Source organism: Mesoplodon mirus, assembly GCF_964341445.2.
Source record: "Mesoplodon mirus genome assembly, chromosome: 6".
Classification (NCBI taxonomy): Eukaryota; Metazoa; Chordata; class Mammalia; order Artiodactyla; family Ziphiidae; genus Mesoplodon; species Mesoplodon mirus.
The window spans coordinates 1,415,253-1,437,378 of record NC_138982.1 but is presented as its reverse complement, the minus strand read 5'-3'; the positions used below and the strand labels follow the sequence as shown (position 1 = coordinate 1,437,378).

Below are 22,126 nucleotides of genomic sequence, written 5' to 3'. Positions count from 1 at the left end.
TCAGCCCTCATTCTCAGGATGGACAGGGGCCTGGGCCTCACCCATGGAGGTGTTGAGAGGCCCAGTGCGGTGAGGGCCCAGGAGGATCTGTCAGAGCAGGCTTTCAGGAAGGGGGGTTTCCACCGGCACAGATGGACCAGCCTAGTGCAAAGGCTGGGGAGGAAGGGTCCCAGGGGCAGAGGACAGACTTCCATCCAGAGGAGGAACAGCAGAAGTGGACACAAGGGAGGGCTCCTGGCTGGCAGGGTCCTGGAGGGAGATGAAGAAACCAGAACAGAGAGAGGGCAGATGAAGAGAGGAGGGCTCCCAGGGTCTTCCCTGTCCACCTAGGGAACCCGGATTCTGGTGGCTGCGGAAAAGTTCTGGGAATGAGAACCTGCAGCCCGCTGGTTACCTGGCTTCATCACTTACTCTCTGTGTGACCCTGGGCAAGCTAATTAACCTCTCTGAGCCTTGATTTCCTCATTTATAAAACACGGGTGATAACAGAAATCCCTGGGAGGATAACTGGAAGGGCTGGATGGGACGACCAGGCGGAAGCACAGCGTGCGCTTTCCGTAAAGGGCCGCTCCTTACTACCTTCTTCGGGAAGAACTGGCCAGAGCGCCTGGCGGCGGGTGATTCAGCTAGTTAAGTGGATCAAATTAACCAGGTTTTTCAACCCAGATTCACACTTCCTGTAGAGGCGGATCCGAAAAGAGCTGGCGAAGGTGTTTGTAAACAAGAAAAGTGCAATTCGAAGGTTGCCGCCGGCGACAACCAGCGAGGCTTAGTGCTGGAAGCAAGAGTCATCTCTTCCCCGGGGGCAAGGTTCAAGCCGGGCAGATAGGGACATCTTTGCAGTCCTCCCTCGCCGTGCACAACACACACACACACACACACACAACCACGTCCCGAAGCAACACCCAGAGTCCCTCGGGGGCATGCGATGTATAGCCCTCTGTGTCGTCCAGCCGATGGAGCTGGAGGAGAGAGGAAGGCAGGGACGTGGTTGGAGGAGGTAAGGGGCCAAGTTGGACTCAAGTCCCCAGCAGCTCCGAAGGCAGAGCAGGGGGTGCAGGCCGGGGAGGGTCGCCGCGAGTCCAGGAGGCCGGGGCCTCCGGGTCCTCAGCGCCGCCTCCCCGGAGGAAGGCGGGGGCGGGGAGGAGGGGGCGGGAGGAGGCGGAGGGCGGAGGAGGGCGGCGCGCTGCGAGGTTATTTGTGGTTCGCTTTGATCCCGAGGGGGAACCTGAAACTCTCACATTCCTGGCATAGCAGCCGCCTCCGGCGCTGGCCGACCCTGGGGCTGCGTGCTGGGGCCCAAGCGGCCAGAGCGTCGGCGGCACGGCCGAGAGCACACCTCAACCGCCGCGCTGAGCCGAGCAGGGCCGGGCCGGGTCGTCGGGTCTGACCGCGCCGAGCACCCGCGGGCTGCTGCGGTAAGGAAGGCCGCTCGGCGCTTTGGGGAGCGCGCGGGGCCGCAGAGACTCGCCCCAGCCGAAGCCCGAGCCCCGCCGCAGCCCGGCCTTTTCCGGGAGCGGGAGCGGAGCGGACCCAGCGTCCTCCAAGGCACAGCGCGCCTTTTCCGGCAGCCGCGAAGCAGGGCAAGGGCCGCTCCGCCCGGGGGTGTCTCGCGGGTCGCCTGGAGTCTCTCGAAGGCACGCGGGTCCGCTGGGACTGGAGGAGGGGGCAGCCTCTGGGGAGAACGTAGTGGGTGTTTGGGGTCGCGGGTCGGGAAGAGGGGATGCCAGGTGATGCGGATCTGGGCGGAAGGCGCCGCTTGGAGCTCAGTTTGCAGCGCCCTGGGGACTGATTTGGTTAGGTAGGGGTTACAGGTGTCTTTGCCCCCCAACTAGCCCAAGAATTCCTCTTTGTCTTCCTTGGAAAATCCTCTCTTGAGCCACGGTCTGGCTCTCACTTAGAAAGAATGCAGCTTGCCGTCCAGCCCGCTGACGTCAGCGCTGGAGCATTTGGAAAACAAAGAGGGCTCGGGAGGGAGGGAGGGAGGGAGGCGGCTCCACGACGCTTAAAGACCTCTCCGGACCACGGGCTCCCGTCGTCCACCCCGCTCCCGGCGCAGCGGCGGCCACCGGGTGCCCGTAGTCAGCCAGGAGTCCGGGTAGGGCGGGATGGGGTGCGGTCTGACTTCGCTTTGGTTCCTTACGCGAGCGTGAGACCAGGCAGAGGCCGGAGTTGCGTGCTTGCTTAGCAGAGGGTGTTTCAGAGACCCGGGCGCGCTAGTGCAGCAGGGGTGCACGACCCGGGTCGCGGGCGCAGATTTTAGTAACGGCTCAGCTGAAAGGATGTGTATCCGAGGGGCTTGACCGGGACAAACGCGGGATGAGAGGCGCGTGAGATGTTCCCTGCACGCAGGCACACTGTTGGTGGGGAGAGGGCCTGGGATCTGTCCGGAAAGCTGCATTCTCCGGTCCTCCTCGGCTGCAGTCAGCCCAGACAGTGATTAACTTAGGAATGCCCCGTGGATGAAGCGCTAGGGAGAATTGATTCCGGTTTGTTTTGCCTCGGGTAGCTCTAGAGTCTTGCATCTCCCCTCCTTGTGTGTTTGGGGCGGGGGGAATGAGAGGGTGCCAGGAAGGATGAATACAGAGTACCCTCCAGACGCATCTCCCTCTCCCCGGTTCTGGGCAGCTGGGAGGAGGGAGTGGAATGGCTGCTCTGCCAGTCGGCCAAGCCCTACCTGGAGCAGGGCACTGGGGCTAGTTTTGGGGCAGAGGAAGGGCTGCGTCCCTCCCATGCACACAGGACCTCCGGAGGTGTGGGTTTTGTTTGGTCTTCCCTGAATCCCAGTTCGGAGGTCTGTGGTAGAGGAGGCTGTGGAAAGGAAGCTGGGTGAGGTGGGCAGCCTGCCAGGCCATGAGCCACTGGGAGCCCAGGCTCAGAAGGGAACACCTTCCTCAGGAGATATTATCTCCCTGCAGCCGAGAGCCTCCCCGCTCGCTCCCTTACTTCTTCAGTCGGCTCAAGTGGTGTTACCGATGTCAAGATGCTGAGGGCCCATCATCCCCTGCGTGCCTAGAGGGCCATCAGGGCACTTCCAAGGAGCAAGTGTGTGTGTAGCTGGGGGGGGTGGTAATCATAAAATCGAAGACATCGTGCCACCCTTTCTTTTTTCCTGGAGCACGTGTGCACTTACTGTCAGCACACAGACGATGTGACTGGCCCACGAACCTTGATGGGTGGCACCTTTCTGCCTCATCTCACAAAACCATTGTCCTATTATAGTCTCTCTTCTTTCATCCCTTATTCGCCAAATCCAGATGCATTTTTTCCTTCCTCCTGTTCACCTTGCAGAGTGACTGCCAAGGTCATCCCATGACAGGGACGGCTCAGCAGAGTAAAGGGTGGTGAGTTAGCTGTGCCAAGGCCGGCGCTCAGGCATGCTTCATCCTAGACGGTCCTGGGGGCTGTTTGCCTAGGGCTTCTACCAGGCTGGACTCATTCTTTATCACCTGCCAATAAACTGGGGCCCTGTCCCCCCCTGGACTGGAAGGCCCCGTGGTTAGAGCTGAATTAGGCCTGCACTAGAGTCTCTCATCAGGCTTTTTGATGGGAAGCTGACTGCAGGAGGCCAAGGTTCCTGGTGTCTAGGTTACTGGTGTTTTTCTCTAGGCACAGTCAGTCTCCATGAATATGATTGTAATGGCAGTCCTTTGCCAGGGATTCACAGTACACCAGGAGCTCAACAGCCATTGCCTGCTTTAATTCTCAACTCCGTGAGGCTAGCGTTATTCTTTCCATATTTCCGATGGAGAAACTGAGGCTCAGAAGTTAAGTGACTTGCCTTAATCAGGAGATGGCAGCATTGGCAGTTGAACCCAGGCTTGTGCGCCCCTCCATAGCCTTGCTCTTTACCATTATGCCTTTGACCAGACAGTAATGGAAAGTCCCCCCCCTTTCCCATGTGCTCCCACTGAGTGGTCTTCTTTCTCTCCTCCCAGGTGCTCTGGGGCCAGGTGCCGCTGGCCTTTGTCCAGGCGGTTGTGTGCAAGCCCAGGAAGCATGAGGACACTGGAAGACTCCTCGGGTACGGTCCTGCACCGCCTCATCCAGGAGCAGCTGCGCTATGGCAACCTGACCGAGACCCGCACACTGCTGGCCATCCAGCAGCAGGCCCTGCGGGGTGGGGCTGGGGCTGGGGGCACAGGGAGCCCCCAGGCCCCCCTGGAGATCGTGGCCCCCGAGGACAGTCAGGTGCTGCAGCAGGCCACAAGGCAGGAGCCCCAGGGCCAGGAGCACCAGGGCACCGAGACCCACCTGGCAGAGAACAGCCTCTACCGGCTGTGCCCACAGCCCGGCAAGGGCGAGGAGCTGCCCACCTATGAGGAGGCCAAAGCCCACTCGCAGTACTATGCGGCCCAGCAGGCGGGGCCCCAGCCACATATGGGGGACCGGGATCCCCGCGGGGCCCCGGGTGTCAGTCGGAGGCAGGATGAGGCCCTGCGTGAGCTGAGGCACGGGCACGTGCGCTCCCTGAGCGAGCGGCTCCTGCAGCTGTCCCTGGAGAGGAACGGGGCCCGTACCCCCAGCCACATGAGCGCCTCCCACAGCTTCCCCCAGCTGGCCCGCAACCAGCAGGGACCCCTGCCCAGGGGCGCCCCTGCCGAGGGCCCGGAGCCCCGCGGACCTCCACCTCAGTACCCACACATCGTGCTAGCTCATGGGACCACCTCCGCTGTCACCGACCCGCGGTACCGCGCCCGTGGCAGCCCGCACTTCCAGCATGCGGAAGTAAGGTAACTGCCCACCTCGGTCTTCAAGCTCTTGGCTTCCAGCGTAGTTCTCCCAGGGTGAAGAGCCTCCAGAAGCCTGGCGAGCTCCAGAGGAAGGCCGATGATACCCTCTCCCTCCCAAGATGGGAGCTAATGCTGGAAGGAAAGAGGGATTTAGCCAGGGTCACATGAGAGCTTAGCAGCATCCCTCGCTTTAATTTGGAGGTGGACACCGTTGTCTAATTGGCTGGAGCAGTTGAGTAACTAGGGTTCCCAGAGGCTATGAATTACAACAGGGGGTTAAAGGTTGGGTTTCAGAGAGAACTTGCAAAGACAAGGGTTGGGAATCATTGCCAAACTGGTTCCAAGTTAAGTGGGAAGAAGGTGGGACCTCCTTCTCTGGAGGTTTCTAAGAACAAGTGGACATGTTTGCTTTCTGTGATTACTGGGAGGCATTCCTAAGTGTAGGCAGGAAGAAAGGACCAGATGGCCTCCTTAGGGACCTCTCCCCGCTCCTACACCGCGTGGCGGGAGCTGCCCTGTCCCTACCATTCATTTCCTTTCATGTTTTTCTGTGTGGTCCATGTGGCTGGAGCCTGAAGTGGGAGAGGATTCTTGGTCCAGATGAGCCCGTTTCTGTGGAGGCTCCGGAGAGGCTGCTGGGGGGTGCTTAGTGTTTGATTCTCGGTGCGCAGGGAAGCCTTTAGAGGATGCGGTTTGGCTTTTACCTTTTTAAAAAGGTTCCTCTGCTGCATGTAGAGAATGGATTCTAGAGGCTAGAATGGAAACAGGGATGCCCGGGAGGGGCAGGAAGCCCAGATAGTTTGCAGAAACAGTGTTCCTAGAAATGAGACTCTCGCTGGGCCCCGCACCTTCTCCTGAGAAGCTGACACACGCCCTTTTCACACGCCCTGCATCTCCCCCGCACAGGGGTCCAGGAAGCCCCACCAGAGGAGCCTGAAGGTTTGCAGACTCCCTCTTCCTCTGATGGCCCAAGGTCCACGTCTGGCTCTCTTCATGCCTGCTGAGGCCTCACTTAGTCACCCACTCTCCCACCGTGTGCCCCTTCCCGGGAAAGACGCCTTTCTTAGCTCTCGAGAAATGAGTGACGTGATAGCTTGGAGGGAAGGCACCAGAAGATGGAGCCTGTGGGCTTGCGCCACCCTCCACCTCCCAGGCCCCCCTACCTTATCTCCTTTCTCAGGGCTCCGTCCTGGGAGAGTTTCGGAAGCTGAGTCGTGGTTTCTTCTCTTGGACCAGCCTTATTGAGCCCTGTCAGGAAAAGATAATATCGTGGAAAGGAAGTAGACTGTTTGCAGGAGAACAAAAAAAGAGGGAGGGGGAGGGGCAAACAAGGGGAAGGGAGAGCAAGTGTGAAGGGAAGGAGGCTCTATTCTTTCTTGGAGCCAAGTCATCCCCAAAGAATGCCATTTGTGTGTGCCTGGCCCAGGGCAGGGGGAGCAAGTTCAAGAAGCAACCCCAAGAGGCCACATTTAGCAGCACAGGGAGAGTTTGCACGTTCCAGTGGGGACTCTCAGCTCTCACTGGAAGCTCTACCTTGGGCAGTAAGAGAAATACATCTGCCAGCCTCTCCTTTGGCTGGTCCGATGAGGCTTGCTTTCTGGGAACTGGGGGCAGGGACTGTTCTTATAGCCTAGGGTCATAAGAGGGGCAGGGGAGCCGGAGTCTGGAGGGGGAAGGCTGAAGGGGAGGGGGGAGGGGAAGGGCGGGCCTGGGTGCTGAGGTGATGCACCCATGTGGGGCTTCCGGGACTTGGGAAAGTTCCTGGTGAAACTGAGGCCATCGGCTCTTTTACACTTAGAGCCACGAGGCCCCAGAGAGGCTCTGTGACCCCACAGGCCTCTTGCTCTTTGCTCCTTCCCTTGACTTGGGGCCCTGAGGCTGACGTTACACCAGTAGGACATTGTCCCTAAACTCAGGCTGGTGTCACAGTCCTGAGGCAACCAGGACGGCCCAGAAAATCCAGTGTCTGGGTCACATTTACTCTCTGAGCAGAGAGTAAGCTGCGGCCTCCACTAGGAGAGACGGAGGCTGGGCCGCCGTTGTGGGAACGCCCACTGCAGGCCCGGCGCTCTGCCAGGCACGTGTAGCCCTCAGGGCGCCCCTTGAGGCTGAGGACCTCACCCCCATGACTGAGCAGCGTCCTGCCGCACCGTGGGCTTAAACACGAGCCGGAGTTTGAAGGCCTGTTTTGTCGGAGTCTGGAGCCCAGGCTCTACCCCTGACGTCTGTCCCGCCGCTCTAACCTTCGGCGCAGTCTTCCCAAAATGTTTCTTCAAGGGGTGACGGGACCCAAAATAGGAGGGAGAAGAAGTGAGTGTGAGCGCAGGGCCTGGCACCAGGGCCCGGAACAGACACCAAGTGGCCCAGGGGCCTGGAAGTTCGTGTGTGCAGTCACGGTGGATGTGACCTCCACACTCAGAAAGAGCCTTCTGTTGCTGAGAAGGGTCAAGAGTGCGCTTTTCAAGATCTCTTACTTAAGCTCGGGTTGCTAGGACTGCTCAGGCCGATCCCCAAGGCCTCGGCCACAGTGAGGCTGGGCACGAGATAAGCGTGCTCATGGTAACCCGCTCCAGCCCTGCTCCCCTGGCCCTTGAAGGTCTGGGGGACGCCACGCGGAAAGGCCTTCCCCACCAGTCGCGGCCTCGCGCTGCGGGGAGGCTGTGTGCCCAAGCGGGCTGGGTCCACTCGGGGTGGCCTCTCGGTCTCTGAGCGCCGACTCTTCTGTTCCCCAGGATCCTGCAGGCCCAGGTGCCCCCTGTGTTCCTCCAGCAGCGGCAGCAGTACCAGAGCCTGCAGCAGCCCCGGGAGCACCCCCCGCCCCCACCCCCGGCTCCCCTCAGCCAGGGCCCACTAGGCTCCCTCAGTCTACCCGGGCTGGAGGCCCCAGCAGGCACCCAGGCCCCCTCGGGCAGTGCCCACCTGGCCCAGATGGAGACTGCGCTGAGGGAGAAGGCCAGGCTGCAGAGGGACAACGAGAGACTGAAGAGGGAGCTGGAGAGCTCGGCGGAGAAGGCCGGCCGCATCGAGAAGGTAGGCCCTGCTGGGGCCTCGGAGGGGCAGGGGCAAGAAGGGACGCCAGTGGGGCTGGCCTGGCTGGGCTTCGCAGCCATCCCTCAGCCCCCACCCCCCGTCCCTCGTGCACCCCACCGTCTGACTCCAGACAGCTGGGGAGCAGCCGGCACAGCAGGCCTGGAGCATGAGCAGTTGCTGCCCAGTGGTGATTAGAAAGAGCCCATTCAGGGCTCCCCCACACTCGCACCCTTCCCCTGCACACACCCCCTCCCGTGGACACCTCCCACAGAGCGCCCTTTGTATCCCCCACACAACAGCAAGTCTGTTCCAGGCCAGCCCTGGCCACAGAGGAAGCCCCTCCTCTTGGAAAAAACGAGCGACTTATTGGAATCACAGGCCAGCGGGGAGCACGTGCGGAACCTGCCAGCCGCCAAGTGGGCGGGGCAGCCAGGGCCAGGCTGGCCCTCGGGGGTGGATGGCGATGGCTGGAGAGGCAGATCCTCCAAGCAGAGGCGGCTCAGGCTGGGGTCTGGTGCTCCCTTCTTAGTGAAGGGTTACCAGCTGTGCGCTCAGCCTCAGCAGGTGGCCTCGGGCCTCCCGAGGCCGCCCTGTGGTGTCCAAGATAAGTCCACCCTCCACACCATGGTTGGAGTCTGAGTGCCCACTCTTGGGCCCACTGTGCTCAGATTTCTCAGTCGAAGCCACACAAAAGGAAGATGCTTCTTTCTGGACAGTGGGCCCCAGAAAGCTGTGCTTAGTCATGCTGCAGGCAGCCACTTGCAGAGAACCTGGCCTTGGGTTTGCTCAGGACCTTGGGACGGTTGAGGGGACCCTCGCTTGCCTGTTCCAGCAGTCTGGTCCACCTCTAGAGGCTACAGGCTGCAGCCCGTCCCACCAGAACTAGGTGGATTTTTTTGCTGTGGCTTTTGATCCTCTCCTCTCTCACCCTTTCTGATGGAGAATAGCAGGTCAGCCGGGGTCTGTGGAGGGGACCTTGATGCCACTCCCTCCCTGGGAGCCCTCCCCTTCCTTCAGCTCTGCTGTCTGCCTCTTGCAGCTGGAGAGCGAAATCCAGCGGCTCTCTGAGGCCCACGAGAGCCTGACGAGGGCCTCTTCCAAGCGGGAGGCCCTGGAGAAGACTATGCGGAACAAGATGGACAGTGAGATGAGGCGACTGCAGGACTTCAACCGGGACCTGAGAGGTGAGGACAGCTTCCCCAGGTGGAGGGGTGGGGAGTGCCTGCGGACAGCTTGATCCCTCTGTTCCAGGGAGTAATTCAGAATCTCTGTCCTCTGCGATAATAGTGTAAATTGACTCAAAGGGGACTAGGCTGAGACTCCTTGGGGGCCACCTTGATAGAGAGATGCTTCTCTGTGTTCTAGACCTTAGGGCCCCTCATGGAGCTCCCACCCATGTGGCCCAGGATGACCTGGGGCTTCCCTATGAGCCCACCCCCAACTTGGAGAATGCAGCCCGACAGATAGGACCGAGGGGACACCTCAGCAGGCAGCTTCACCTGTATTCAAACATTTTTCCTTAAAACCTCTTTTCTTTCTTTGAAACAGAGAGATTGGAATCTGCAAACCGGCGCCTGGCAAGCAAGACACAGGAAGCGCAGGCAGGCAGTCAGGACATGGTGGCCAAGTTGCTGGCTCAAAGTGAGTAGGGGTCCCACTCAGGAGCCTGGCCACAGGTGTGGCCAGGACAGCCCCTCTGGACAGGGAGGATCGGCCTCCTCTAACAAAGCAGTGCTTGGAGCTTGGGTTTATTGAATGCCTACTACGCACCCAGCAGTGGACTAGACCTGGGGGAGGGGTAGTTTCTGAAGAGGAACAAGGTCTGGTTCTCTGTGTATTGGGGAAATCAGTGGGTCCAGAGGGATAGCTGGGGAGCTGTGGTCTGCTGAGCTGTGGTGCTGACCATCGGTTCGGTATCCTTCGAAGCATGGGAGAGGCCAGAGAGCCTTGGAGACAGGTGGGATGAGAGAGAAGGAAGCGCCCGAGTCTCGCAGGGGGTGCCCAGGGGGAATGCGGGAAGCCGGGGAGCATGGTGAGGCTGGGCCATAACAGGCGGAGGCACCAGCCAAAAATGGAGCGTAACCACCAGGGCAGCCCGAAGAAGGGGCTCAGGAGGATTCCCTAAAGAGGGTGGTCAGAGGCTTCTTGAAGAAGAGATGAGTTCATTGTTGCCTCACCCATTCAGTCACTCGTTTGTTCACCAGCACAGCTGTGCGGCGTGGAGCACAGCAGGAACAGGTCAGGAAGGTGCCAGGGCAGGGAGGTCAAGAGAGGCGGTGAGCTCGAGGAAGGAGCAGGGTCTTCCCACCCCGGATTCCAGGCAACAAGCGTGGCCTGGCCCCGCAGGCGAGATGAGGAGAGGTCCCCGGCAGCCTGAGAGGGGCTCTGTGATGTAGCAGGGTGGGGAGCAGGCGACAGGTGAAGAAACAGCAGGATAGCTCAAGTGGAGGTGCGAGCAGGGAGTTTGGGGGAAGGGGGAGGACAAAGGGAGCCCCGAGCTCAGCAGGAGGAAGAAGCTGCAGCGGTCAGAAGAGACAGAGAGGCAGTTATTTATTAAACTCCTCCTGTGTGCTCTTACTATGTGCTATAGTGGCGTTAGGGTGTTTGCAAAGGAGTGGCGTGGGGGCGGCCGGCGTCCGGGCGAGGGTGGCTTCGAGGAAGGAGGAGCCCGTCAGAAAGCCTGCTGCGCTGAAGCTGGATACTCAGGGGGTGTCCAGGAGTGGAGGGGCAGCTTGAGGGCTGAGCTGTGCTGGCTGCCCCTGGACAGGGCCGACCGGAGCCCAGCACTGAAGGGCTGGGGGTTGGGGGTGGGCAGGGGGCAGGCGGGGCTGTACTGGCTGGAGGCGATGACTTAGGGTCTCTGGGAGGGAGGTGGTGGAGGTGAGGGAGAGGGGGGAGGGGACGGCCCCGGCGGTCCCGTTGGGAGTCCGGAGAGGGCGGGTTTCTGGACGGGGGCAGAATGGGGCGCCCTGTAGTAGAGGGCCGACTTTGGGGGCCGGGCTCTGCCAAAGAAAGGAAGTCACCGGCGGGTTTCTGGGAGCGGGCAGGGGAGGGGCGAGGGGGGAGGCCGGCCTGGAGGCGTTTCCGCTCCCCGGGGAGCGAGCGCCAGGCTGTTCTTGGCTCCGGGCTGGAGCCATTAATCTGGCAGCGGCGGGTGACCTGGATGCCAGGCATTCCTGAGCCCGGGCTGTTCCGCTGCGCCCCGCCCCGCCGCCACCAGCCGCTCCCTCCCGCGCCCCGTCCTCGCGCACTGCGGGAGGAGGGAGGACACTGGGACAAAGGGACTGGGACGTGCCGGTGGGGCCTCGCTTTCCCAGGGGGAAAGGCCCCCTGCTGCCTCCACTGCTCGCTCGCCCTGTCTCCCCGGTTCGCGGCCGCCCCGGCCTGGGAGCGCCCCCGCCCCCTGCCCTCTGCCCGCCAGACAGGCCCAGGGTTTTATCCTGGTGGCTGGGGATGGCCAAGGGCTCAGGCTTCCCAGCCCCTGCCAGGGCCTTAGAGGTGTGGGAGGTGGCAGGAAGCTTCTGGAAGCCAAAGGCTGGGTCCTGGGGATCCTCCCCAAGGGCTGACGGAAGCCATGCAGCCCTCCCTTGCTCCCAATAGCCATGGGGAAACCAGGCTTCTCAGGGAAGATGCCTCTGGTTGATCTCACCTTTTTTCTGGAGTCAGTCAACACTAGTAGGGAAGTGTGGCCACTATCACCAGTGCCATCTGCTTTTCCTACAAGGCAAGCCATACAGACCTCCAGCTCAGGTCAGGCCCTGTCCTCCCTGGGGAGCTGGCCTTGAGTCCTGAGGCCTGGTTCTCCCAGCCCTGTCCCTGTCCCCCTTGGGCAGTTTCTTCCCACTGAGCCTCAGATTCTGAGGCTGTAAGATGGGGGCATCATAAGACCGGGATGAGATGCAGGCCTCCTGCAAACTCTGTGAGCTGTTGGGCTCTGTGAGGCCTCCCAGGACGGCGTCACTATCTCCAGGTCCAAAGTCCCAGTCAGCACTCCTGCCTGCCCCCTCCACTCCACTCAGGTGTCAGGCCAGCTTGGGATGAAAGGCTCAATTCCAGTGTGACTGAGCTCTGCCATCTTTTCCCTCCACCCCAAAGAATGAGGCCAGCCTGGACCCAGCCTTCAGAAATCCAGAGTGAACCAGAGCTGACCTGGGTCAGTCGCCTGTGTCCCCCCTCTCTGCCCCAGGGCCCTGAGTAAATGAATCCTCCCTTCTGCCTGCCAGGTCCCAAGCCTTCACTCTGCTATTCCAGAGCTCGTACTGTCCTATATGATAGGTACAAAGATTAAAGATGGCTCAAAGATTAATTAAAATTAAATAAAATGAAAAATGCAGCTCTCCCCTCACACTAGCCACATTTCCAGTGCCCAGGAGCCCCTCATGCCTAGCGGCGACTGCACTGGTGGGCACGGTGTAGGACAGGTGCATTACAACCGAAAATTCCACCTGCTATGATAGCGCTCTCTAGAGGGTGCCTTTGAGCCCAGCCGGCAGGCCCCAGAGCCTGTCCCCCTCTGCCCCCACTCTGCGGGTAGGGGCGCCTGGGTCCACAGAATGAGCCCTGGAGCCCACTTCGGGAGCCCTCTAGGTGTGAGGGCCTTGCACCACAGCCAAGCAGCCTGGTCCTTCAGAGGCAGACGGACTTGGGTCCCCATCCTGGCAGCACCGTTCACCTCCTATGTTTCCTCCCCTTTAAGTTGAGGGGTCACAGATCCTGCCTCAAGGGGCTGTTACTGGAGGCTTCGGTGGAATAAGATACGTGTAGGTGCCTGGCTCCTGGGGCAGCACACGGTGGTCTCTTCCCCTTTCCTTAATTCCTCCACTTGAATGATGACCACGCGACAGTCCACCTGAGCCTCCGTTTTCTCATCTGCAAATGGGCGTCACAGTTCCTACCGGTCCAGTCTCTCGTGTCACCGTGAGGCTCGAGGGGAACCGTGCATGTGTCTTGGAAATGGTGGCACCTGGCGCACGTGGGCAGTGTCTGGGGCTCTCTCCCGGCAAGGCCGCGCCCCACCAGAGGAGCAGTGTAGCCCGGTGACTACTGCAAGAGCCCCGGCCTGGCGCTGTCATTTACTCCTGACCTAACCTGAGGCTCGGTTTCCCGGCCCGTGCGGTGGGGTTAATGAGGGCACCTAAGCCGTAGGTTGTGGGGAGGGTAAGGCGCAGTCGTGGCTGGTGCAGTGGTCAGCCCAGAGCCCAGTGCGTGGGGGGTGCTCCGTGGGGCCAGCGAGGTGGCTGTCGTCACTGCCCGGGCCCCGCCCTCTGTCCCTGCAGGCTGCGAGCAGCAGCAGGAGCAGGAGGGGCTGGAGCGGGAGGTGGCGCTGCTGCGCGGAGCCATCGAGGACCAGCGGCGGCGGGCCGAGCTGCTGGAGCAGGCTCTGAGCAACGCCCAGGGCCGCGCGGCGCGAGCCGCGGAGGAGCTGCGGAAGAAGCAGGCCTACGTGGAGAAGGTGGAGCGGCTGCAGCAGGCCCTGGGGCAGCTCCAGGCTGCCTGCGAGAAGCGTGAGCAGCTGGAGCTACGGCTGCGGACGCGCCTGGAGCAGGAACTCAAGGCCCTGCGCGCGCAGCAGGTGAGCTGGGCAGACCCGCGGAGGTGGTACAGCTGGAGCAGCATCGGAGGAGGCTCTGCAGCCCCCGGGAGCCCCTGCTGAGGTCCGGCCGAGCCCCCTTGGAGAGCCAGGGTGATCCGTGCCGGCCCTGCTGAAGGCCCCTCCCAGCCACCGGTCTTAGCAGAGGCTTTGCCACTGGGCCGTGTGCCGACCTCGGGGACTCAAGACTTGGGCCTCTGCCCTCAGCAGCAGCACGGGTTGGCACACGTGGTCTCTAGAGAAAGTCACTCAGGAGCATTGGTGGAGGAGACTAGCCACCTCTTGTGTGTCTCCTCAGGATCCTGGGGGAAGATAGTCACCCAGATCCTGAGTCTTTATCCTCACTTTGGACTGTGTGAATAGCTCTTGTGTTTACAGACCAGATAGGGTTCCGTCTCCACTCCCAGCCTTACCCTTCCCACAGAGATAGGGTGACCAGACCTCCTGGATTGCCCAGTCCTGTCCTAGTTTACACCGGCTGTCGCAGTGTCATTGAGTTGCACCCCTTTCCCAGACTGGAAGATAACGTATGTGGTCACTATGCAAAGGCAGACCTGATCTTCTCACACCCTTGGCCACAGGATTTGGCGCGGGGGTGTGGGGACCCGTGCCTCCCCTTTGTCTGTGGGTGGAAGCGGGCGGCGAAGGGTGTACGGGGAGGCTGACCAAGCCCGAGGCTCGGTGAGAGTCCTCCTGTGGAGGCGAGGACCTGGGGCCGACGCGCCCCAGCCGCCGCCCCTGACCGCGGTGCTCCTCTCTCTGCAGAGACAGGCAGGCAGCCTCGGTGGCGGCGGTAGCGGCGGTGGGTCCCCGGAGCTCAGTGCCCTGCGGCTGTCGGAGCAGCTACGAGAGAAGGAGGAGCAGGTCCTGGCACTGGAGGCCGACATGACCAAGTGGGAGCAGAAGTATTTGGAGGAACGTGCCATGAGGCAGTTTGCCATGGATGCGGCGGCCACGGCTGCCGCCCAGCGCGACACCACTCTCATCCGGCATTCCCCCCAGCCCTCGCCCAGCAGCAGCTTCAACGAGGGCCTGCTCACCGGCGGCCACAGGCATCAGGAGATGGAAAGCAGGTTGGGCATTACAGGCCGGGCACCTGGGTGGGGGTAGGGGGCTGGCGATGTCAAGTCCCTGCCCCGTCCTTAATCCGTGATAAACACCCCTCGCCCCACCTGGCCTAACGATCCCTCCTACTTCTGAACTGACCCCCACGCTTTGGGCATAGCTGGCGTCATACACGTATTCTTTCCCAGAGGTACCAACCAAGTGCTTGGTCTGCCCAGGAGACCCCACTGTTGGATGCCGTCCAAGGCTCTAGGCCTCTATCCCCTCCCCCTGCCCCATGTAAATCAGAGAGTAAGACTTTCCCACTGAGTCCACACCATGTACCACCCCCAGAAGGAATGTGGCTGAGGCCCCCCGGCCTGGGGGGAGCTAGTATTTTCTCTCCAAAAACAATCTCAGAGGCCCCACAAGATTTCCGTTTAACCTATACCTGGCTCAAGAGCACAAGCACGTTGACTGAGCCTATTTGGTCAACAGCCCTGGGGGTGGTCCTCCAGGACGGGGGTTGTACCATTGCTGTCATTGGATGAACCCAGAACCTGCCCCTTGATGACCTGCCTTTGCTGGTGTGAGAAGGGCCCGGCACTTCACGCACGGGCAGTTTTCAGAGCATCCAGTTCCAGAGCTGTGACGGCATTTCTGAAGGCCCCCTCCTGGCCCCTGCTGCAAGGCCAGGAGAGCCCAGCCTGCTCGTAGGAAAGGCTTTCCCTCCAACGTCTACAAGGCGGGAAGGATGGGGCTGTTGGACCTGTAGGTCTGAAGATGCAAGCTTGGCCTCTCACCCCTCAGGTTAAAGGTGCTCCACGCCCAGATTCTGGAGAAGGATGCGGTGATCAAGGTCCTTCAGCAGCGCTCCAGGAAAGATCCTGGCAAGGCCACCCAGGGCTCCCTGAGGCCCGCCAAGTCGGTGCCTTCTATCTTCGTGGCTGCAGCGGCAGGAGCCCAGGGCTGGCAAGGGCTCTCCTCCAGCGAGCGGCAGGTGGATGCCGCTGCCCGTCTGGCTGCAGGTGAGAGGAGGCGGGTAAGCGGCAGAGGCAGAGGCTAGGGTGTTCTCAGGCCTTTCCTCTCGGAACTGAGGCTCAGAGGAGCCAGGGCGTCCCAACCCCTCACCCAGGGAAGCTGGCTTATACTCTGGCTCCAGTGCTCCTGCAGCCCACAGCTGTCCCCCTGGTGCGAAGAGGCAGGCTGTAGCCCCCATCTCTGGAAATTCCACCACCCTGGCCCCAGCCACTTACCATCTAAGTAAAAATAGAGCTCCCTGTACAGATGTACCTTCTGGGCCAGCCCTTCCACTCCCCCTTCTAAGCAGATGCCACAGAAATCCGAGAGTCCCTACTGGTTTTAAGATTTAATCTACAGCCCTTTAAGAAAGGCTTTTCTACTCGAAGTTTTTGGAACCCAATCCAACCTGATAGTTACTCCCATTTGGAAACAGGAGCGTTTAGTTGTAATCGAAGTTCTTGCAAATCAAGAGCAATTCGCATCCCTAATAGGTACAGTTAAGTAGGGGTGTTCTTCCTGGGGGCTCCATCTTATGGACAAGGCAATAACTGTGAACCTCCTGCCCTTCCAGCAGACAGGGCCCCAGCGGAGGAGCCAGTGGCCGAGGCTCCCCTAGCTGCCCACGCCAAACACGGGAGCAGGGATGGGAGCACCCAGACTGACGGCCCCCCAGACAGCGCCGCCGCCTGCCTGGGCCTGGAGCCCGACGGCCTTCTGGGGTGCAGCAGTGGCCAGAGGACAGCCTTGCTGGGTAAGTCCCCTTTCCCCCCCACCCCCCGACTTCTCTGCGGGGCTGAGGGCATGTTGGGGTGTGAATTGGGGCCCCTGACCCTTTATTCCCAGACCCAGCCCCACTCATTGCCCACACTCCACGGGGAGCCCTGCACAGGGATGGGTGAGCAGGGTGTGAGGCCCACCACAGTACATGTGAGAGCTGGTTGGATGCATGAATAGGGGAACTGAAAACCCTGATTACAGACCTATCCACCTGGGAGGCTCTTTATCTTCTCTTTGGAAGCCTTCTTTCATTGCCAGTCTAAGTATCTAAGATAATGGAGCTTGGTGAGTTACCCTTCCACTCAAGTTAGAAGACTTTGTTTAAAAAGAATCCGGGAAGGAGAAATTTGAGAAGATGCCATTACTGTGTTTGCTCCCTTTCACATTAGCCTTTGCATATTTGCCTGCGCCTCACCATCTCAGAAAACCACAGGCATGAGAAGAATGCGGCAGCCTCCCTCCCTTGGGGCTCTCCACCCTCCCTCCGAGCCCTCCAACCAGTTCCAAGTTGTAAACAACTGCGTCTTCCACTCTGGAGGCTGGTGGTCTGGACAGAGAGCCGAGAGGGAGCGGAGCTTTGTGCTTAGGTTGGCCAAGTTATGGCGACCTGGGCAGCTGAGTTGGGAAAAGTTGGTGAAGATAGATCCTATCTTTCAAACGTGGTAGGATTTAAAAGAGCAGTGTGGTAATGCTGGTTGGCATGTGCCTGTGTTCTTATCTCCCCAGATTCTGTTGCTACATCCAGAGTCCAGGACTTGTCGGACATGGTGGAGATACTGATCTGAAAGGAGGTGGTGCCTTGGGGACTCCGAACCACTCCCTGCTCTCCTCTGCCCTCTGCCACGTGGCCATTCCAGCAGCCCCTCCAGCGGCTGCTTCACCCTCCCCCAGCCCAGCACTCATTCCCATTGACCATCTGGTCCCAGGAGCTGAGGAAGGATGCTGCAGAGCAGAGGGGAGCTGTGAGCACCCGGCCCCCAGAAGACTCTGCTGCTTAGCCCCACATGCCTCCTGGGCCCATGTGGACTGAGGACTGGACCTTAGCCTGCTTGCAGCCCAAGGCTTGCTGCCGGGGTAGCAACTGAAAGCTCAGAAGGGAGTAGCCCCTTCTGCACCCCCCGTGGACACTCGGGCAGAGAGGGACAGGATATGTTGATTTGGGGGCTGATTGCCAAGGATGGCTGCCCGTGGACGCCAGGTGGGCTGGTTCACTAGTCGGGCCTGGCTCAGTGTGGGCCCCCCAACCTCCTCAGCCCCTCACTGCCTCCTTGGGCTCACCCACACTTGCATCTTGTGGGGCCCGTCGAGGCCACAGCCTCACCCCTTCACTTGGAGAGGACTGGGATGCGCTGTGCGGTTTGTATATAATTCCCTTCCTTGTGGAACAGAAGACGGAAGCGGGCTGCTTCAGACGTGTCCCCTCGTTCTGTGCTCCCATCCCTGCTGTCACGGTTCCGCCCAGTTATCTCCCCTTCTCAAGTCCTTGGCCCGCGATCCAGTTGATCCACGGGATGTTGGCTGTCTCTTTCCCCATCTTGAACCCTGTTTGAAATGCCCACGGGACACCCCCACCCCCACCCCACCCCCCATCACCAGCCTCTTGAAATGGCTCCACAGCTCCTGTCCTTGGGACATCCTGTCAGTTTGGTTATGAGCCCTGAGCCAGGTGAAGTGAGTCACCACACAAGTCTGCTGTGGTGGGGTTCCCAGCACCACTTCTCCCGGAGGAAACTGGAGACATGGGCTTGTTCTCATCAGGGTCTTTGTCCACCCACCCTGGAGGGATTGGGAGAGGGAGCTATGCTGGTGAAAATTAGTCCGTGAGACGTGACTCAGTCCTCTGAATGGAGCCCCCGTCACCGCATGGCGCCGCGAGGCTGCCCCCTCGAGCCACGCGTGCCCAGCGCCCTGAAGCAGGGCTGGCGCTTGAGAACTGGAGTGAAGCATCCAATGGCAGCCTGCCAGTGGCCGTGACTTTGACTTCTGGTCTTAAAGAGGCCCCCAGCTCAGCCCCAGGAGCGATTGGTGGGTTTTAGCAGTTTGTCTTGACTGTTTTTAGTTCTCCTTGAATCTTTGTGTTTTTTTTTTTTTCCTTTACCGTTTTTAGGTTTTATATGTGTTATTTTATTCCCATGGTTCCTCAAGTTTCCTTTTTAAACATTTGCATTTGCTGGACAATTGCATATTTTTTTAAATCCCCCTACCCCTCTTGAAAGCTGAAAAATGCATTTGGTTCATATGCATTGTTTACAAAGAAAAAAAGAAAAAAGAAAAAAAGGCAAAAAAATATTGTGGAAGAAAAAAAACAACTTAATATATTTTGGATTAATATTTGGTATTTCTTTTAAAGTATTTTTTTGTGCTGTGAACATTTTCTGCCAAAGACCATGATGTGTGTCTGTATGTTTAAGTTATCGTAAATATTTAAAATGTAAACATGGCTGTTTTGTTATGCCACCCTGTACCAGGATTGCTGCTGCATTCCACTGGGTATAACAGTATTTTAATAAAAAAAAAATTTTTAATTAAAAGCGGTGTCTTTGCACAGGTGAGAGACTGCACTGAGAGGGAAAGGAGAGGGGTTAGGAACTTCGGGGGGGCCACCCATGTCAACGTCCCCACCCACTCTCAGCACTGAGCTGGACCCCTACTCGTCCACCCCTTGCTCCTGTACGCCTTGGTTCTTAAACACTGACCAGAGCATGTCCATAAACCACCAGCTCAGGGTGGCTGCCATTTCTCATACAAGAGGAGTGAAGGCTGATTGCCATTTTCTGATTGTGGGAAACCTTTGGGCAAGGCAGGTCCCTCCTTATCTGCAAGGCTAGGAGGCTACACAGTGTAATGTCTTCTAGGACCCACAAGTCCTCGGAGTGTGTGGGGCTGCATTAAGGACAAGGTTGGAATGAGGATGTGGTTGGCTTTCCGCAGAGAACATTTCTCTCCGTCTGGGAGAGTCTGGCAGAGCGGCGGCCTCCCCAGGTAACCTTGTCCTAACCGGCTTTGTTTGCCCACACGCTGTGCTCACTCCACAGTAGGAAGGGGTGTCCCAAGGTGGCTTTACCCTTCCCTCCCCCTGCCCAGCATGGAGTCCTTGTCCGGGACCATCCAGGGGACAGGGAGCCGTGCTGCTTGGAGCCCTGCAGAGGGTCTTCGTGGGCGGCAGGGTCTTGGGTTCTGCCTCCCTCCCTGGCTGTGGCCTCAGCACTCCTGCCCAAGCTCCGGGAAAGCGTATCACTCCAAACCACAAAAGAGAAAACCATCTCAATCTCAGGGGTCCTTGTATCAGAAACAAAGCCCCTGCTGCCATGAGCCAGTCAGCACACTGAGCTTCCTCATCAGGCTGTCAGTCAGAAGCCAACCACCAGGCAGAGGGCAGCCAGACAGGCCCGTGATGGGAATGGTCACCTCCACGGCAGTGAGCGAAGTATTTTCAGGGCTGGTGTAGGGACTCAGCAGCCATGTTGATGGGTATCCGAGCAGGATCCTAGAGATCAGCTTCCCGAGCCGGCCGACCTGCCCACAAGAGATGGAGCCAAACAGCTGGAGGAATGGGGAACATCCAAGGACCTTCTAGCAACTTGGCGATAGCGATGGGCCCCAGATTCCCCGGCCAGCACAATGCACCCCGTGGCCACGCCTCCACCCCAGCCCCTCCAGGCCACCTCCCACCATGTGGGCAGCATCGATGCCCATCTTACCAGGCCCCGGACTGTGATTTGCTATGTGGACTGTGGCTAGGTTGCCCTCCTCAGATGCAGGCCTGGTCCTCGGAGGTGGCCCGAACAGTGGAGCTGCCGCTCCCATCTGCTTCCCTCGGCCACACCAGCCCACAGAGACATTCGCTAAGATGTGGTGTCCAGACGAAACGGCAGCGCCTGTGGCAGGACGCTCCAAAGAAGAGCCTGGCCACAAGGTTCCTCTTCACCTCCACCTGCCACCAAGAGAGCCCTGGAGGGCAGCTCAGGCCCGGTGCTATAAGGCCGGACGAGCGCGCCATCCCACCCCCAGGACCTGGGCCAGAGACTTGCAAGCATCTGTGCCTTTTGCAGGAGCCAGTCCATGAAGAGTCACTTTAATATTTCCTTGGCACAGACCAGGGGGTAGAAGAAACCAGTGTGCCCAACAAACACATGTGCATGTGCATTTGTGTATGTGTATGTGCACGTGTGTGCCTGAGTGTGTCCCACAGAGAAAGACTGGAGGGGCACCGATATCTTCTGGCTGGTGTCCTTGCCGGGTCACCACAGCGTCTAGCGACAGGGTCACCCGTGGGTGTGAGGGGCCGTGTCCTCTCAGAAAAGGGGTTGAGTAGGCTTCTCAGTGCCATCTGACATGCAGCCTAACTAACAAAGCTCTGGGCTGAGGGCGTGCTGCTGGGCTGGCCCTGGGGAGGGGAGTGTCTGCCCATGTACCCGGGCACCCGCGGTGAGGGGGCCTGGGCCACGACAGGGCCAGCCCCTGGGTCCCACAGGTGGCTCTGCCGGGCGCTTGGAGGCCCAGTTCCTCTGCGAGGGACAGCTCTGCTCTGCCTGCCCTGCCCGCACCCAGCGCCTCCGCTAACAGGGCTGGGAGTGTGGCTCAGGAGGGGCCCCCACTGCCCCAGAGGGCGGGAAGGCAACCAGTGGGCGCTGTCCCAGCCCTTTCCTCTCTCTCACCTCCAGGTTAATGGTTAACTCTTCCCCTGTCCCCAGCAGAGCAGGTACCAGGCTCAGAGGGTTTGGTGAAAAATGCCAAGATGCAGGCAGCAAACTGGGGCCCAGTAGCCCAGGAGTGGCTGAAGCCCCTCCACGGGCCCCGGGGACCTGAGCTGGACAGGAACCTTGTTTGCAGTGCCACCGTCTTGTCTCCTAGCTCAGTGAGGACCCGGTCAGGACATAGTAGTCCCTGAACACTGGTCCCCGTGTGTGACCGACGCCTCAAGAAGCAGCCCAGAAGCCCTGGCACCAAGCAGTGCCTTCATGGGCCCGCCACGTCTGGGTCCAAGCTGGGACCCAGCAACCCAGCTCCACAGCAACCCAGATCTCAGCCTTCCTTTTTTTTTTTTTTTTTTATTGAGATATAATTCACATACTATAAAATCCACCCTTTTGAAGTGTACAGTTCAGGGTATTTTATATCACAGCATCCATTTTAAGCCAGCAGTCAACCATGGGTTAGCACCGAACTCCCCGCCCGTAGGCCACGTGGACATACTTAGAAGTGCTATTCGAGCTGGTGCATTCACGCTTGTCGGCTCCTTCTTCTCAAGGTGACGCTTTGATCTTCCTGTAGCTGACGGTCTCCTTCTACTGGGCCTGCCCGACAGTTCCAGCACACCCACCCTGGGCCACAAAGAGGACACTGCCTGCTCTGAGCTGGAGCCCTCCGCCATCTGACCCCCAGGCTGCTGGGCAGAAGTCCTGGTCTGAGATTCAGGCAGGAGGCCCACAAGCGCTGAGCCGCCAGGCACCCACCGTCTGCTCAAGATTTTACAGAGTCAAGGGGTGGGTTCAGTTCTGTGGGACCTGAAGTTTATATCATTTGAGGGGTCCCCCTTGAAGAAGAAGAATGCAAAATGGCAAATACAAAAGGAGTTCTAGAGCCTTGGAAGGGGCTTGTTCAAGGGAGCGCCTCAAGGCATAATAAGCTTCATTAACCTCCCAGTCAGTCTGCATCTGGGCTTCCGGCATCGAGCATCCAAAGGAACGGTGCCCTGGGAGGCACCATGATTCAATCTGGGCTCATCCTTGTTTCTCTCCGATGAGACATGGAGCTGGGGATCAATGAAGCTGCAGTTACTCCAACCCAGGACACAAGGAGTGGCTGCTTTTGGGTACCCACCTGGGGTACCCAGCTCTTTCCCCTGGGGCAGAGGTGCCTACAACCAGGAGGCCTGGAGTCTGGCGGAGAGATGTCGCCACAGAGTCCGGACAATAGGCCTTGCAGA

The 22,126-nt window shown here is 59.5% G+C and overlaps 1 protein-coding gene across 4 annotated transcripts; it reads left to right on the top strand.

The window, feature by feature from the left end:
• Nucleotides 1-1,218: 1,218 nt before the first annotated feature.
• Nucleotides 1,219-18,728, top strand: AMOTL2 (angiomotin like 2). 4 transcript variants are annotated; one of them, XM_082624392.1, is made up of 10 exons: nucleotides 1,219-1,418; nucleotides 3,939-4,733; nucleotides 7,466-7,763; nucleotides 8,803-8,947; nucleotides 9,312-9,404; nucleotides 13,040-13,335; nucleotides 14,119-14,426; nucleotides 15,208-15,425; nucleotides 15,995-16,171; nucleotides 16,924-18,728. In XM_082624392.1, the coding sequence occupies exons 2-10, from the start codon at nucleotides 4,000-4,002 to the stop codon at nucleotides 16,980-16,982; spliced, it is 2,328 nt and encodes a 775-aa protein (XP_082480518.1). In that variant the 5' UTR covers nucleotides 1,219-1,418; nucleotides 3,939-3,999; the 3' UTR covers nucleotides 16,983-18,728. The 4 variants fall into 4 exon arrangements, with proteins under 4 accessions (XP_082480518.1, XP_082480517.1, XP_082480520.1 ...); XM_082624391.1 differs by having other exon boundaries at nucleotides 15,992-16,171; XM_082624394.1 differs by lacking the exon at nucleotides 1,219-1,418 and adding an exon at nucleotides 2,022-2,098.
• The last annotated feature ends 3,398 nt before the right edge of the window (nucleotides 18,729-22,126 follow it).

What these genes read in the sequence shown, in the direction of transcription:
- AMOTL2 (XM_082624391.1), top strand. Translation starts at nt 4,000, where the DNA reads ATGAGGACACTGGAAGACTCCTCGGGTACGGTCCTGCACCGCCTCATC. An exon ending in TTCCAGCATGCGGAAGTAAG is followed by an intron (nt 4,734 to 7,465) that starts GTAACTGCCCAC and finishes TCTGTTCCCCAG; the next exon opens with GATCCTGCAGGCCCAGGTGC. An exon ending in CGCTGCCCGTCTGGCTGCAG is followed by an intron (nt 15,426 to 15,991) that starts GTGAGAGGAGGC and finishes CTGCCCTTCCAG; the next exon opens with CAGACAGGGCCCCAGCGGAG.